The following is a 14,176-nucleotide window of genomic DNA, read 5'->3' as shown; positions in this document are numbered from 1 at the left end:
TTTAGAGTTGATTAATGCATGCTGAGATATGGCCTTACTGTATCTGGACTAAGTTTGTGAATCAGTCATATGGCTGGCTTCACTGTGCATCTAGATCAGGGATGGGGGACCTCTGGCCTGTGGCTCCCCCACAAGGCCAGCTTTCCCAGTACTGAGGTGGGTGTGGCTTGGCAGAAATGGCCTTGTGGACCAAATGGGGGGAGCCACAGGCCACATCACATGTTGTGATTCCTGCATTGCAGGGGATTGGACTAGATGGCCCTCAGGATACATTCCAACTCTACAATTCTATGATCCACCCTGGCATTGACTGGAAGCTGTGGGTAGATAAATGCTGCCTTATATTCTTATCTCTGATCTTAGCACTGCCATGCTTAGGAGCTCAGATTGGGAGATAAAACCCCTCTGCTCGCTCTTTACAGATCTTTCTAGATACTCCCATCCCATGGCCTGGAGAGGGCTGGAAATGCTGAACAATTGTGTATGCATGGATGATTGTGTGCTTTTTCTTTTTCTTTTGAGAGGTTGCATTTACCCCTGTCCCACCCACCATTGCAATGTGTGCTGTAGAAGGTTGGCCAAATATGAATTCAGCACTTGGGCTCAAACTGGTTCTCCACCTTGGGTCTGCATCAATGACACAATAAGAAAAGTCTTTATGATAGCTGGTTGTCAGTGACTTGATAATACCATGCACTGAAGAACAAGGATCTGGACTTGCAGTAAAGCTTCAGTGCAGAAGGGACGTGTTGAAATTTCATATGACTGTTTCAGCCATCCATGCAAACAGAGCCTGTTTGCATTCAACCTGGGTCAACAGCACAAGGTCGTGTGAATTGGCAACTAAAAGGGGAAACAGCGAAGAAAGATGCTTACCTGACTGCGGTATCTCTTGGCATATTTGTAAATTTCAGTCATGGCAACATTGGTGTTAAACTCATTCCGATATTTCTTCATAAAGGATAAAACAAACAGGGGAAGACTATTAATCAACACACACAAAATGATATCCATCCTGTTTGACGGAAATCAATTACACTAAAATGGTACTTGGATTTCATTGCGCTGTAAGCTAACATCAGCATATTTGAACTCTGGTTCTCTTCTAAGTTAGTTAATTAATATGTGACATACATAACTTCAGAGTTGCAGGAGGAAAAAATGAAACCAAGGTCAATCCCTTGATTTATACTTGCTTTGGCTCATGCATGGATTTGTTTGATCCTCCATGTTACTCTAAATAATATCACTTAGCATCTTTTGGCTACAGAATTTAAAAATATCTTTATATAGATTTGAAGTCAGTGTTCCATATATTGGACATGACTAAAAACATTTGCTCCCACAATATGGGATGCTGATGTCATAAGCTATTGCTCTGAGTGGCAGAGCTGATTTCTTACCCTGGATTCCTCTGCCAAGTGTGCATTCATTTCCTGTTCACTGAGAGGTGGCATGTCATGGATCTGTTTGTAATACCTCTGCACTATTTTTCTATATTCTGGAATCTCCTTGGCGTACAGCAGTTTATTTGTAGGCGAGTCCTAGAGAGAGAAAAACAGGAAGAATCCGTTGTTATTTCATTGACAATGATTAGTTCCCATACTATCTGATCCTTAGTGGGCATAATATTGGCATCAGTTTAAGAACGTAATATACAACCTTAAGGAAGAAACTTAATTATATGTACCTTGCCCTTTAAAACAGAGACATGGAATATCACATTCAAGGCATGGGGTTGTATCCAACAAAGTCCTCCTGTTACCTCAATGATTTTCACCTGCACAACAAGACTTCCTCTCCTTGCATGCCTCCCTCTCTGCCCTCCCCGAGTCTGTTTTGGAAGTTCCTCCAATCCTCCAGAGTAGATTGTGTGTGTGTGACTGGGGAGACACGGGGGAAGTCCCAGTGTGCTAGTGGGATGGCTTCACTGGATAAAACCCATTGAAACCACTGTATTGGTAAATACAATGTAACTGTGCATGTATATTGCAGTGTGTAATACATATAATTAACCAGGATCATTTGCTGACGTGTGTACCTGCAACAGCAAATGCCAAAGCTATCCGGCTTCTAGATGACCCACCAGAAGCTTCATGTGGAAGGGCTAAAGAGCTTATGTTATCAACATATTGCCAACATTACACAGAAACTGGGTTTGCCTCTCACTATTTGCCAATACTGCAAGGAGGAGTAAGGGCATTTACACTGCCTTAGTCAGATCTGTAAAAATGCAAGTGAAGCTGCTCACATTAAAAACTGACCAGCCGCATCAGTCTCCAACTCTGTTTCTTAGCTCAATCCACCAGTGTCCCTACTTACTGTGGATTAAAAAAAGAAAGAAAAGAATTTTAAGACCCCATGAAATGAGGGGTCAGGATCCTTTAGATAAGTCTAGTGAGGTACTTGACTGAAGTTAGCAGCTTTTAAATCATTGGGGTGGGGAGAACTGGGTCCAGTAAAATAATGACGTATTATAAACACATGTCACTGTATTTTGATGCATGGGGTTTATTTCCCCCACTTTACTCCACAATGCCGCCTTTTATGCTGTTGTATTCTTTGAAACCATTTCCATCTGCTGTCTGACCCCAGCTGACCCATTTTCTGTCCTGACTTAGGGTTTGACAAGGAAAAACTGTAGATGTTTCATAACAGATGCAAAAATGTTCAGAAACCCAAACATACACAACCGACACATCTCATTACAATGTCACCTCATGTTAATCTCTCTGGGTGAAGTGGTTCCCAGTGTGCAGAGGGGAATGCTCAGCTGCAGTGGTTCGCATGGGCCCTCTCTGCACTGCAGCTCTGCTGTGCATTCACTGCAGACGGGCCAGTATTGAGACGTATGTGATTTACAACATTCCCTAATAAAATTTATTTATGCTAGAAAGTTTCAAATGTCAACACCGAACTCAGCAGAGTCATAAAGACGACAATATAACACACACACACACACACACACACACACACACACACACTTTCTGCTTTAGAGATTGATCTTGCTCCTGCAGCTTGCTCCTAAAAATATATATTTATATGAGCCAGTTCTAGCAGGATAAAGTCTGTGCCAGTAGTATATGGCCTTATGAGTTCCCATGAGACAGTTTTGTGTCCTGACTGCACAGCTTGCAACTCTCTCCTCCTGGAACAGGACAAGTGAGCTAAATCAGAATATGTATATCATTACTGCATTACCATGCTTTAGCCTCAAACTTTTGCACTATAACCTGTTTTGTAGATATCCGCAACTAAACATGGCACATACACAAAGAGGGGTTTTCTGCTGCATGGTTCCTATTGTTGACGGTTTCCTTCATAACCATGTAAGAATCTCTCATGAATAAATGGTGGTCTAAATCCATTCCACCACCACCAGAACGATCATTTATTATTACAGTCATAAGGCCTGAGAAGAATATATAGGAAGAATCTCTAAAAGAGCCTAGAGACTTTTGAGTCTATTCCAGCCTGGATTCTGCGAGCTATCAATCTGCTTAACTGGACACTAAGCTCCTTTTAAAACATGAGCCAATTGGTCAGGCAGCCTCTCTAGGAAAATGGGGACACTCTCTCGACTACTCAAGGACAAAACAGTGTAAGTAACAAAAAAGAGATGATGATGTATTAAAAAAATGAGAGGATCAAAGCCCACTGCTGAGCATATAAAGGAAGTACATATACAAAATGGTCCCATTTGGTTCTATTCTGGCTAAAATGTGGAACAATGCCAAACAGGCCTTTGTTATAATTAATGGTTGTAAAACTCAGAGATGCGTCCCATAAATCAGCATCAGGCTTCCTGTGGTTAGGAAGCTTCCTGGACTCCATTAGAATACGGTACATAACATCTACTTACTTAGACAAGAAACAAGGAGAGAGTGGAGTACATATGTTTCCCCCACCCCTTATTTCCAAGAGATTTAGCATTGGTATGATATATACTGATTTCCAAATTACTGCTTCTGCCTTATTTCCCCCCCCCATAAGATTATTATTATTTTTTTAAAAATTATAATACAATTAGGGAAACTAAGCTAAATAAAAACAAAAAGGAAATACAGAGTCCTGTCTCAAAGGTAGCTCTTAGCCCTTGTCACACACAGAGTGGTGGACCCTCCCAGCTCTCACCTGGGAGCTTCCCGTTCTTCTCCCAGTCTCTCACCTTGGGGGATCTTCCTTTCCCTGCCACTGACTTATCTTTGTGAAAGAATTTAGGCCGGTAGGAGGCAAACAGGAGATTTCCAAAAGGGTGCCATGACTGTTAAAGTGTCTTTAGCACAAAGTATCAATCATCCTAACAAAGAGAGGTTCATTTTTGACACAACCTCTGTAAGGAATCTGGCACAAAAAAAGGACAATTTGCCACATTAAACTGGAATGCTTTTTATTTCAACGGAGTGGAAATAATTTTAAGCCAACACTTCAACCTGAAACCCCACTTTTAGTGTTGCCTGTTCAAACTACAAAATGCTGAGATGACCTTGGAATACCAGAAATATCACACTTAAACAAGGTCTGCCACTTCCAGTGCACAAACTGGCATACAATGCTGGGATTTCCGGGTACCATAATCTAAGAGTTGCCATGGAAAAGTCCCTGTTACCTCCATGTGTTACAACGTGGCAAGATAAGGCATCTTCAGATGACTGTACTGTGCTGATAGGTTCAGGTGATCTTTCAGATATTCTGGTCCCATACTACACAAGGCAGCACCCTCAGCTTGGGCCAGGAAGCAAATAAGATATCATTGCTCTATGGTCAAAAGACTGGGCTCCTGTGAGCAACACTTTTGCATTTTGCACCAATGGAAGCTTCCGGACACTATTCAAGGGCAATATAGTAGCTTAATCTTGAAGAGACATATGCATGTGTAACTGCGAAAAGAACACCCTTCTACAAGATACGCTTATCACATGTATAAATTTTAAATTTATTGTTGTACATTGTTTTAAATGTTTGTTTTCCTTCTGGGATTGTACCCCCAAGTGTGTTTTATAAGAAGAAGAAGAAGAAGAAGAAGAAGAAGAAGAAGAAGAAGAAGAAGAAGAAGAAGAAGAGTTTGGGGAAGGAGTCTCCCTTTAAGGAGACTCAAAGCGGCTAACATTCTCCTTTCCCTTCCTCCCCCACAACAAACACTCTGTGAGGTGAGTGAGGCTGAGAGACTTCAGAGAAGTGTGACTAGCCCAAGGTCACCCAGCAGCTGAATGTGGAGGAGCAGAGACGCGAACCTGGTTCCCCAGATTACGAGACTACCGCTCTTAACCACTACACCACAGTGGCTCTCAGTGTAAGCTGGCCTCCGACCGCAATAAATTATCTATATATCTATATAGTCTCACTGAGACTGACTGACAGATAGACAGAATAGTCTATAGTTAGCAAACCAAAGATGAGCAAAAGGAACTCCTGGACACAACCACCTGTTTATCCAGGAACACTCCTAAACTGTGTAGCTGCCAAACCTGCTCTCTTATCCCAGGCCGAGCAAGAAGCCTGAAAAGGGGTTGATCCATGTTTACTCTCCTAAGCTACAGTCTATTTTTGAGTTGCCCCATTGGCAGGAACCTATGGCAGGCTTGTGCCCCTACATGTACTTGCTGAAACAGTCTCAAATTCCAGGCTGCCAATGGCCATGCAGCTCCACTACTTTTTACCCCACAGCAGATCTCAGGTCTTTCGGTGACAAAGCTGACCTGTCTGCTGCAGGAGCTGATCACTCAAAAAGTGTTTAAAATGTCTGGATGGCAATTCATTTGAGCGGTATGAGCCGGACAATTTATCATGAGTGATTTGTGCCATTAGCACTGCTGTACTGATAACACATCTGACACAGCTACATTTAATAACAATGAAATGGAAGAAAGCTTAAAGTGCCATCATATAATTCTCATTTTGTTGGCTGCCCACAATGGCCAGATTCATCCCCCTAGTATTCTTGGCTAAGCCGACACTAGCTGCATTGCAAGACAAACAGAAGGGAAATATTTGTGAGGGAAAGCAAAGGAAAAAGTTGCCCTTATTGGCAGTAATGTACCTTGCCCAATTGCAGGTCAGAGATGGAGCAGGCATCGATAAAGGCCTGGGCTATTACAGAAAGGCAGGCATCTATGTGGTCCGTTTTGTCGATGTCAAAAACAAACTGGGGGTTCTTCAGAATGTTGACCCAAAACCTCAGAGGTAGGCTGCAAAATAGATGAAAATGGTTATCATTCTCTCATCTCTCCATTACAGCGTGATGGAAACAACTTAGGTCTATGGGAGTATTAAAATATAAACTGCTGAATCTGAGTAGTGCAGTAGGGTTCTGGGTTGATGTATGATATCATCTGACCGTCATGCTTTCTTTCTGGATTCTAATTTTTCTGTGTTTATGAAAACACAGGTTATTTATCTGCTGACAGTTATTTCCATTACTGCTCAGAAAATGATGTGGAATGAAACTGCTGTAGCATGGAGAGGAGCACAAGTTTCAGTGAATACTCCTCCCTTCACGCGCATAGGGTGCTATGGGTCATTAATCTCTTGGCTTTTGAGCCCAAACTGCTGACACGGTTGTCAAAAAACATGGGTGTATCTGCCCCTGAAGAGCTTTGCTATGAGTACCTACTTATTTAGGAGAGATACTGTATAACTGATTGGGAGTGGGAGAGAACCCTATTGATCACTGCCAAATGGGTTATGTTACCTATAAACCAACAGAGTCTGTTCTTCAGCTTTGACAAGTCTGTTTACAGTTGTCCTCAAATACAGTGAATCTGTAGAGCTCTCTGCATTTGCACAAATATTTGTGGTTGCCTATATTTATATGAAAACTTGCTGACACTCAATTTTGATTTATTTTTGAGCTGGAATGGTTGTTTCCCCTGCGACAACTTGAAAGGCATCTCTTTAATATTCTCTGAGGAGGATATACGTTCCACTGCTGAGCAGACCTGAAGCTATTTTCTGTTCCCTTGCCATTTCCCACCATTTCCTTTTCTGTATATGCTGTCTCCTGAGAAACTACAATGGAAATCAATGAGATGTGCTCAACCATAAGCATACTTATAATTACAATTACAGGAAGTTCTCCCCTTTTGTTTATTTATTCTGATCAGCCTGTCTTGCACCTCAGATGTTGCACACATAAAATGTCTGTTGCCCCCTTAGTATGATTTACTCCATGCCCTCTCCCCCTCAACTCCTTAATCTTTCTGGGTCTGGACACTTAAGTATTCCAGCCCTCACTGCATATTCTTATTAATAATTCTAGTGATAAATAATATAAGCCATGGTTATTTTGAAATACAAGGTTTTTTTTAGAAGTATGTGTTCATTCAAGGCAAAAGGATTGAAAATTCTTTCCCCAACCTGTTTGTTTTCCAAATGTGCAATGTGTCTGGGTCAGAGATCCCTCTCTTTTCTGCTTGCTCTTCCAGGAAATCAAAGAAATACTTGATAGCCAGAGGAGGTTTGTCATCTCGGAAACTCAGAATGGCTTTGAATAAGTCATCCAGGAATTTTTGTAGTGTGCCCTCAAAAAAGAAGAATATTCAAGTTGGTTTAAGAAAGCGGCAACTGTGGTGGCAAAGATGTTGATGAGATATGACTATTTCTTTTTAAAACTAAATTGAAGAAATCTTGCTATAGAACGATTGAAGAATGAGGCAAAAATAAGAGCCTGGAATGGAGGATGGGTTAATTCTGTGCACTGTGATATAATTAGCTTTAGTTTGCATTTAATCTCTCTTGGCACGGAGAATCTCCTTCTCTGTTGCTGGAATCCAAGAGCACATCTGTGATTGTTCTGTGTGGTAAACAGTGGGAAAAGCTACAGACCCCTGGCAACTCTTATGATCTCTCCTCCAATTATGAATCACAAAGCACTGGAATTACAGGCTGGCTTAAAGCCAAGCTCTGTGTCCAAGTCTGTTAAAAGCAATGGTCTGATGTTGTAAGTCGAGTTTCTCAATGCAAACTGGACTGTTCTTCTCCACTGCTGCATCAGGCACTCCTAGGCTGCCTCAGACTCCGTTGAGGTTTAGCACTTTATCTGACATCCCAACATGTGAAATCCTTGCGGACTTTAAGAACTACCATCATATTTCCCATAGTGTTCAGGTCCCATTTAAGCAACAATACAAGAAGCAGAATTACTGACATGAGAGTGCTTGAAAGCACCACTTGTGTCACCGGTATTTTGAGAACTACACTGTGAGTAATGTAAGTTAGTAAGAAACAGCAAATTAAGCTTTTTTCTCATGTTTTAGTCCAGCCTTGCAAGTATCCACATACCTTTTTTCTTTACTAACCTGCCTGCCCAATCCATATATCCTTATGTTAAGTCATTTGTAAGTATGTGGAGGACCTAACTATGTGTTACACACATTACTATGACATACATTGCAGGAGGACCATCATGGTCCCTTCCAACAATTCCATGATTCCATGTAATCCTCACTTCTAATCAACAAACATACTTTTCAAGGAGCTGATTTGAAGCAGAGAGGGGTGTGAGCCCTTCCTTTCCCTCAACTGCTGATTTTCATTATCACAATTTTTTTTTTATTCAAAATTTATAAGCCACTCTTGGGGTTTTGTTTTTTTAAAAAAGAACAAACTTCACAAATTAGTATCTTGAAACCCATGATAGAAAGGTGGCTGGGTGAGTGTGAATTATAGAGGGAAAGTAGCAAGGAAGGGTTAAGCACCATTTTCTCCAATTCAAGCCACTCCCTGGCACACTCCTGAAGTGCATTCACCTAAACCAACTGGCTGTTGGGATTTCCCTTTTTGCCCAGGCCCTCAAAGCAGTTACAATAAAACATAATATTATGAGGTACAAAATACAGATGCAGTCCCAGTAACTAAGCCACACTGGCATATTCTGTGTGGTTCCACTTTGAGGGCCCTGCAAGGAAAGAACCAAAATCCTTTCCCCATTAATAAAGCATTCTAAGTAAAGGATCTTTAAGGCCTGCTGATCTGAGTTGGTAAACTAGCTGTACAATCCTAAACTTGCTTATTCAGAAGCAGGCTCCATTGTCGAAGGCTGCAGTCCTATGCATATTAGCTGGGAGTAACCTCCCATTTGTTTATTTTTTGAATACTCATGCCCAGAATCCCACTATAAGCATTCTGTCCATTTTTGATGAATGAATTTGGCTATTCTGGGTATTGGTCATCAAAAGCCAGAGATGGGATGCTTCTTCAAGAGTTTAATTTGTGCTGATTCATACCAGTGACAAGTCACCATTCTTCACACTCAGCACAGCCATAATGTATCCTACCTTTGTGGACAGCAATCTGGTCAGGTAGATTTCAGGGAGAACTTTTTTTCTGTGACTCTGTCGATGAGATTTCTTACTCTCATTCAGGTCATCTGTGGGAAGGACCTGAACAATTGCAGAAAGACAGGGTTATACATGGTTAAAATGAATGTTTTGAAATAAATGCTGCTAATAAAGCATGTGTGTTAGAAGAAGAAAAGACTGTTAGCCCATGCTATAAACCAGACAATTCATATTATGCATATTATGAGTACTGGATATATATATATATATATATATGAAAACACCAATTGTACTGTTTGCCAGCTGTGCTGCTTGATTCCTTTCCACCGCCCTCCACCTTAATGAATGAATGATTTTGCCATAGATTCAGTTTGTAATGAATTCAGCTGTCTGAAACATCACCAGACACAATGTTCCCTTTCCCCTTCTGGTAATTGGCAGTCATCATAAATGTAAAATACATTAGAAATATATGCAAGATTATGACTGAGATTAAGATGAAAAATCGAGTTCTCCCCTTCTCTCTGCCAAACATAACGTGTGTTCAATTATTATCTTATTACACAAACAATGCAGGAACCACAAGGGTCTCAAACGCACCCCCCTTGGTGGGTCTGATCCTGGGCCAACAAGCTGGCCAGCTGACAAATGCATCAGTCGGCATATGCTGCACATATGGAAAACATTCCTAGATTTGTCTTTGACAATAAACTATGTGCAGCATTGCTGCCCTTTCATTGTAAATTGCTAAACTGATGTGAGGAGGGGGAAGGAAAGGTGGAGGTTTGTTTCATAACAAACACACTTGGCAAATTTCATTGGACCAGACCAGCCACCCACCCACCTATCAAACCATTCCGGTTAAGTAATTATTTCCACACGTTTGCATAAAGCTGTTGCGATTTGTGTGTGAACAGTGATTTACCCATACCATGTCATCTGCGCGCGCACACACACACACACACACACACACACACACTTTCCTTGTGTGTGTGGGTCCAATTCCCAAACAGACATTTCCTTACGGAGGAAAGAGGGGGAAACGACCCACTAAGAAATCTTTGGCCCACCCACAGTGGGCGAGTCATTATCCCAGACCGATTTTGGAATAGGATACTTACCAAATGAAAGTATTTTTCAGTGTCCAGATCTTTCACTGAAAAAGGAAAAAAAAAGAAATCTTTTTTGGAGAAAATGAAAGAAAATGGCTTAGCTTGTTACTTTCCACAGCAAGTTTTTTTCCCCCTTAGAAGGAATGTTTCTGCTGCTGAGGATAATCAGAGGTAATAACACATGATATACTTAACTGTGCTCAGAACTTAAGTAACATACCCAACAAAACATTAACTGACTCAGATGACATTTACACGAGTATCTGGTAGTAAAATCCATGCTTTATAACTGGAGAACTTGACACAGTGGCTGAACCGAGAAGGAAATACAGAAGATACTGGCTTCCAGTCCTGCTCTCCAATTGCTAGGCTACATCCATGCCTGGTATTATTTGGCCTTTGTTGCCCTCATCACGGAACACATGCCAGTTCCTTGAATAGAGTGGTAGAGAATTAGACCTGGACAAATGGAAATCTCTACAGTGAATTGGCACCACTGTATTTGCTACAAGAGGAGGCTGCTGTAACGGAAGGCTGCAATCTTTAAGCGTTATCTGTGAATTAAGTCCCACTGAACTCAATAGGGCTGAAGTTTTGAGTAGGTATGTGTGGGGTTGCACTGTAGGTACTCCTTCCCTCTCCTCTCCAGACTCTTTCCCTCTTTTATAAGACCTCATTTTCCAGTGAAAAGCAAAATAGCGCAGAATAAGTAGTGTTTTCCTCTTCCTCGGTGACCTTCAATTCTTTTCATCATCGTTTCATTTGTCAGCTTCGCTCTGAAAGTGGCCATTGTGACTGCTGAAAACTTGATCTGCCTACTGGTCGGCCACTTACCCAGATAAAAGCCATTCTGCCCGGTGTCTAGAGTGGGCGGAGATTGGCAGCTGATGCGTTGCAGTAGAAGATGACAGCCATTCAAGGACAAAGGTCAACAAACAAGCCTATTTAGCAACAGTAAAGAGGATGACCTCATAACATCCAGTCTGATGATGACCAAAGTATTTATGGACAGCTCCAGGCCTCGGTGCGTCCCCACCCCCGCCCGCTTTGCCAAAATACTGCTTGCTGCTGTTTGGACACCCATTTTTCTCTCTCCGGTTGCTGGCTGCCATTCAGAGAATGTCATGCACTGCAGGGAACAGGGCACTAAGTGTCTCCGCTCTGCTTTTCTGTCTCTTTGTCTAGCCATCAATCCTACTCAGTTCTGTGGTGGATGTTGAAGGCTTTCAGATGAATGGTATTATTCAACAACATAAATTACTGTAGCTTAATCACTGTGATTGAGATAGGGATGTGAATCTTGCTAAGTCCCAGTTATAACAAAGTAATATCATGATGGGTTGATTACTTTTAAGCTGTAGAAATTTTTCATAGCATCATTAAATTGCTTTCACCTTGAACTGGAAAAAACAAAGAACAACTTCACAAGTGAGGCTTAATTTGTGCCTCCCCCCCCCAATTTCTTTTCTTATATCTTTAATGCAGAACAGAAAGTGGAGTAAATTTGTAATGTGAGTAACCAGTGCAGGATTTGTATTACAAATCCAACTGAAGCAAGGACCACTGTAAGCCTCCCATGTGAAAATACCCAAAGAGCACTGTTATTCCTTAGAGACTAATGGGCTTACTGTGGCATGAGCTTTCATAGAGAGGATTGGGAGGAAATGCTGTTGAATTCTGCCACAGATGCAACAGCACTAGGATGGACTTCTAAAATGGAACATGGGGTTCAGAAATCCAAAATTGTTTCTGGGAGGAAGGGTCCAGAAGGTTTGGTGAACTTTCAGATTTAAAAATCTGGCAATGGCAACATTGGTAAAATTGTATGGTCCATTTCCAACCGTTTTTACTGTAGTGAATTCCTTTTACTCTCAGAGTCAAAGAAGGAAAAGCACTGCTTCCTTTAGCTTCTACTCTCCCTGGAGAAAACACACCTGCAACAATGTGAATAGATGTTGGGAAGGGAGATCATATGAGATACTATCATTACATTATTACAGCAGATATGCAAATGGAGTCTGCACAGGAGTGATGTTTCTATTGGGTTTTCCCCATGCCTGTGAGTTATGAGGTACAAAACCTCATAGCCCTGCCTTCAACTTTCTGTTTTGCTGGAGCAATGATAGTAAATGAACAAACACTCAAAAATCTAAGAGGACTAGATTGGCCTAGCGATTAGTGTTGGCATCAACTGGAGCTTTTATCCTATGGCTAATAATAATAATGATAATAATAATAATAATAATAATAATAATAATAATAATAATAATAATAATTTATTTGTACCCCGCCCATCTGGCTAGGTTTCCCCAGCTACTCTGGGTGGCTTCCATAGAAACCAAAAATACACTAAAATATCACAGATTAAAAACTTCCCTGAACAGGGCTGCCTTAAGATGTCTTCTGAATGTCAGGTAGTTATTTATCACTTTGACATCTGATGGGAGGGCGTTCCACAGGGCAGGTGCCACTACCGAGAAGGCCCTCTGGCTGGTACCCTGTAGCTTTGCTTCTCGCAATGAGGGAACCGCCAGAAGGCCCTTGGCGCTGGACCTCAGCGTCCGGGCAGAACGATGGGGGTGGAGATGCTCCTTCAGGTATACTGGGCCGAGGCTGTTTAGGGCTTTAAAGATCAACACCAGCACTTTGAATTGTGCTCGGAAACGTACTGGGAGCCAATGTAGGTCTTTCAAGACCGGTGTTATGTGGTCTCGGCGGCCGCCCCCAATCACCAGTCTACCCACATCAGTAGTGTGGGTAATTCTGCCAGGATTGTGGCTGGGGAGGGAGGGGCTAGACTTATCATCCTAGTGTACTGCAGTCCCTGTGAAAATTGGAGTGGGTGGCCCACACCTGTCACCATTATAATTTTAAAAAACAAAACATGTTTCTAATGAACAATTAGTATCAAGAATGCTTTGCTTGGTAAACCTTATAGCAAAAACCTTCGCATGTGGAGCACCCTCCCATCAGATGTCAAGGAGATAAATAACAATACAACTTTTAGAAGACATCTGAAGGCAGCCCTGTAGAGGGAAGTTTTAAATGTTTGATGTTTTATAATGCTTTTATATCTGGTGAAATTATTATTTTCAAAAGATGGTAGCTCTAGTTTGATAAAACATACTAAATACAACTGAGGAATCAAACTACATGTGAAACATGGTAGCATATGGGTCCATTTTGTAAAAGAAAACACAAAACATCCCAACAATTTGAGCGGGGGCGGGGGGGACAAGTGACAGAGAGTTGCATGCAGTTTGGTCTCTAAGTAGCAATATGAAAGGCACTCTAATCCTGGCTTCAGTCTGCAACTTGTGAAGGAACCCCTTCCCCTCAAAAGGCATAATCCATTAGAAAAGAAGTAGCAGCTTACCTCTACTTAAAGTAGTATCTTTCTTATCAGTTAAACTCATAGCTAGCGAGGCACCTTCAGGGATCTGTGAGTGAGGGGAATACAAAATAAATAAATAGATAGACCAATAGAAAATAGGTGGACAGATGGACCACGCATTTCAAGATTTCCCCTCTTTCCTGATAACACTGCAACAAATTTATCGTGATGTGAGTGAGCACACAAAAGCCTGCAAGTCTGCATACTGATAGGAAATCTGAAGATTACTGCAGGGAGAAATGAATGAAATGCAACAGGAATCCTGATCAAGATGGATCCTGAAGCCCGCAATCCTGAACACACTTATGAAGGGAGCAAGTCCCAATGGACACAGTGGGACCGACTTCCGATTAAACATGTATGAGATTGCACTGCATGCACCGTTTTGAGTC

At 41.6% G+C, this 14,176-nt stretch overlaps 1 protein-coding gene across 1 annotated transcript in view; it reads right to left on the bottom strand.

Moving 5' to 3' along the window:
• PLXND1 (plexin D1) overlaps positions 1-14,176 on the bottom strand; it is a 160,941-nt gene that overhangs the window by 5,161 nt on the left and 141,604 nt on the right. The window contains exons 29-35 of the mRNA XM_083722214.1: positions 13,767-13,830; positions 10,400-10,434; positions 9,276-9,380; positions 7,357-7,520; positions 6,041-6,188; positions 1,404-1,544; positions 877-951 (exon numbers count right to left, since the gene is read on the bottom strand). Coding sequence (XP_083578340.1) covers positions 877-951; positions 1,404-1,544; positions 6,041-6,188; positions 7,357-7,520; positions 9,276-9,380; positions 10,400-10,434; positions 13,767-13,830 — 732 coding nt within the window. The remainder of the gene's footprint in view (positions 1-876; positions 952-1,403; positions 1,545-6,040; positions 6,189-7,356; positions 7,521-9,275; positions 9,381-10,399; positions 10,435-13,766; positions 13,831-14,176) is intronic.

Source organism: Podarcis gaigeae, assembly GCF_964106915.1.
Source record: "Podarcis gaigeae genome assembly, chromosome: 2".
NCBI lineage: Eukaryota > Metazoa > Chordata > Lepidosauria > Squamata > Lacertidae > Podarcis > Podarcis gaigeae.
The sequence above is the reverse complement of the archived record's forward strand: the minus strand, read 5'-3'. Positions and strand labels throughout refer to the sequence as shown.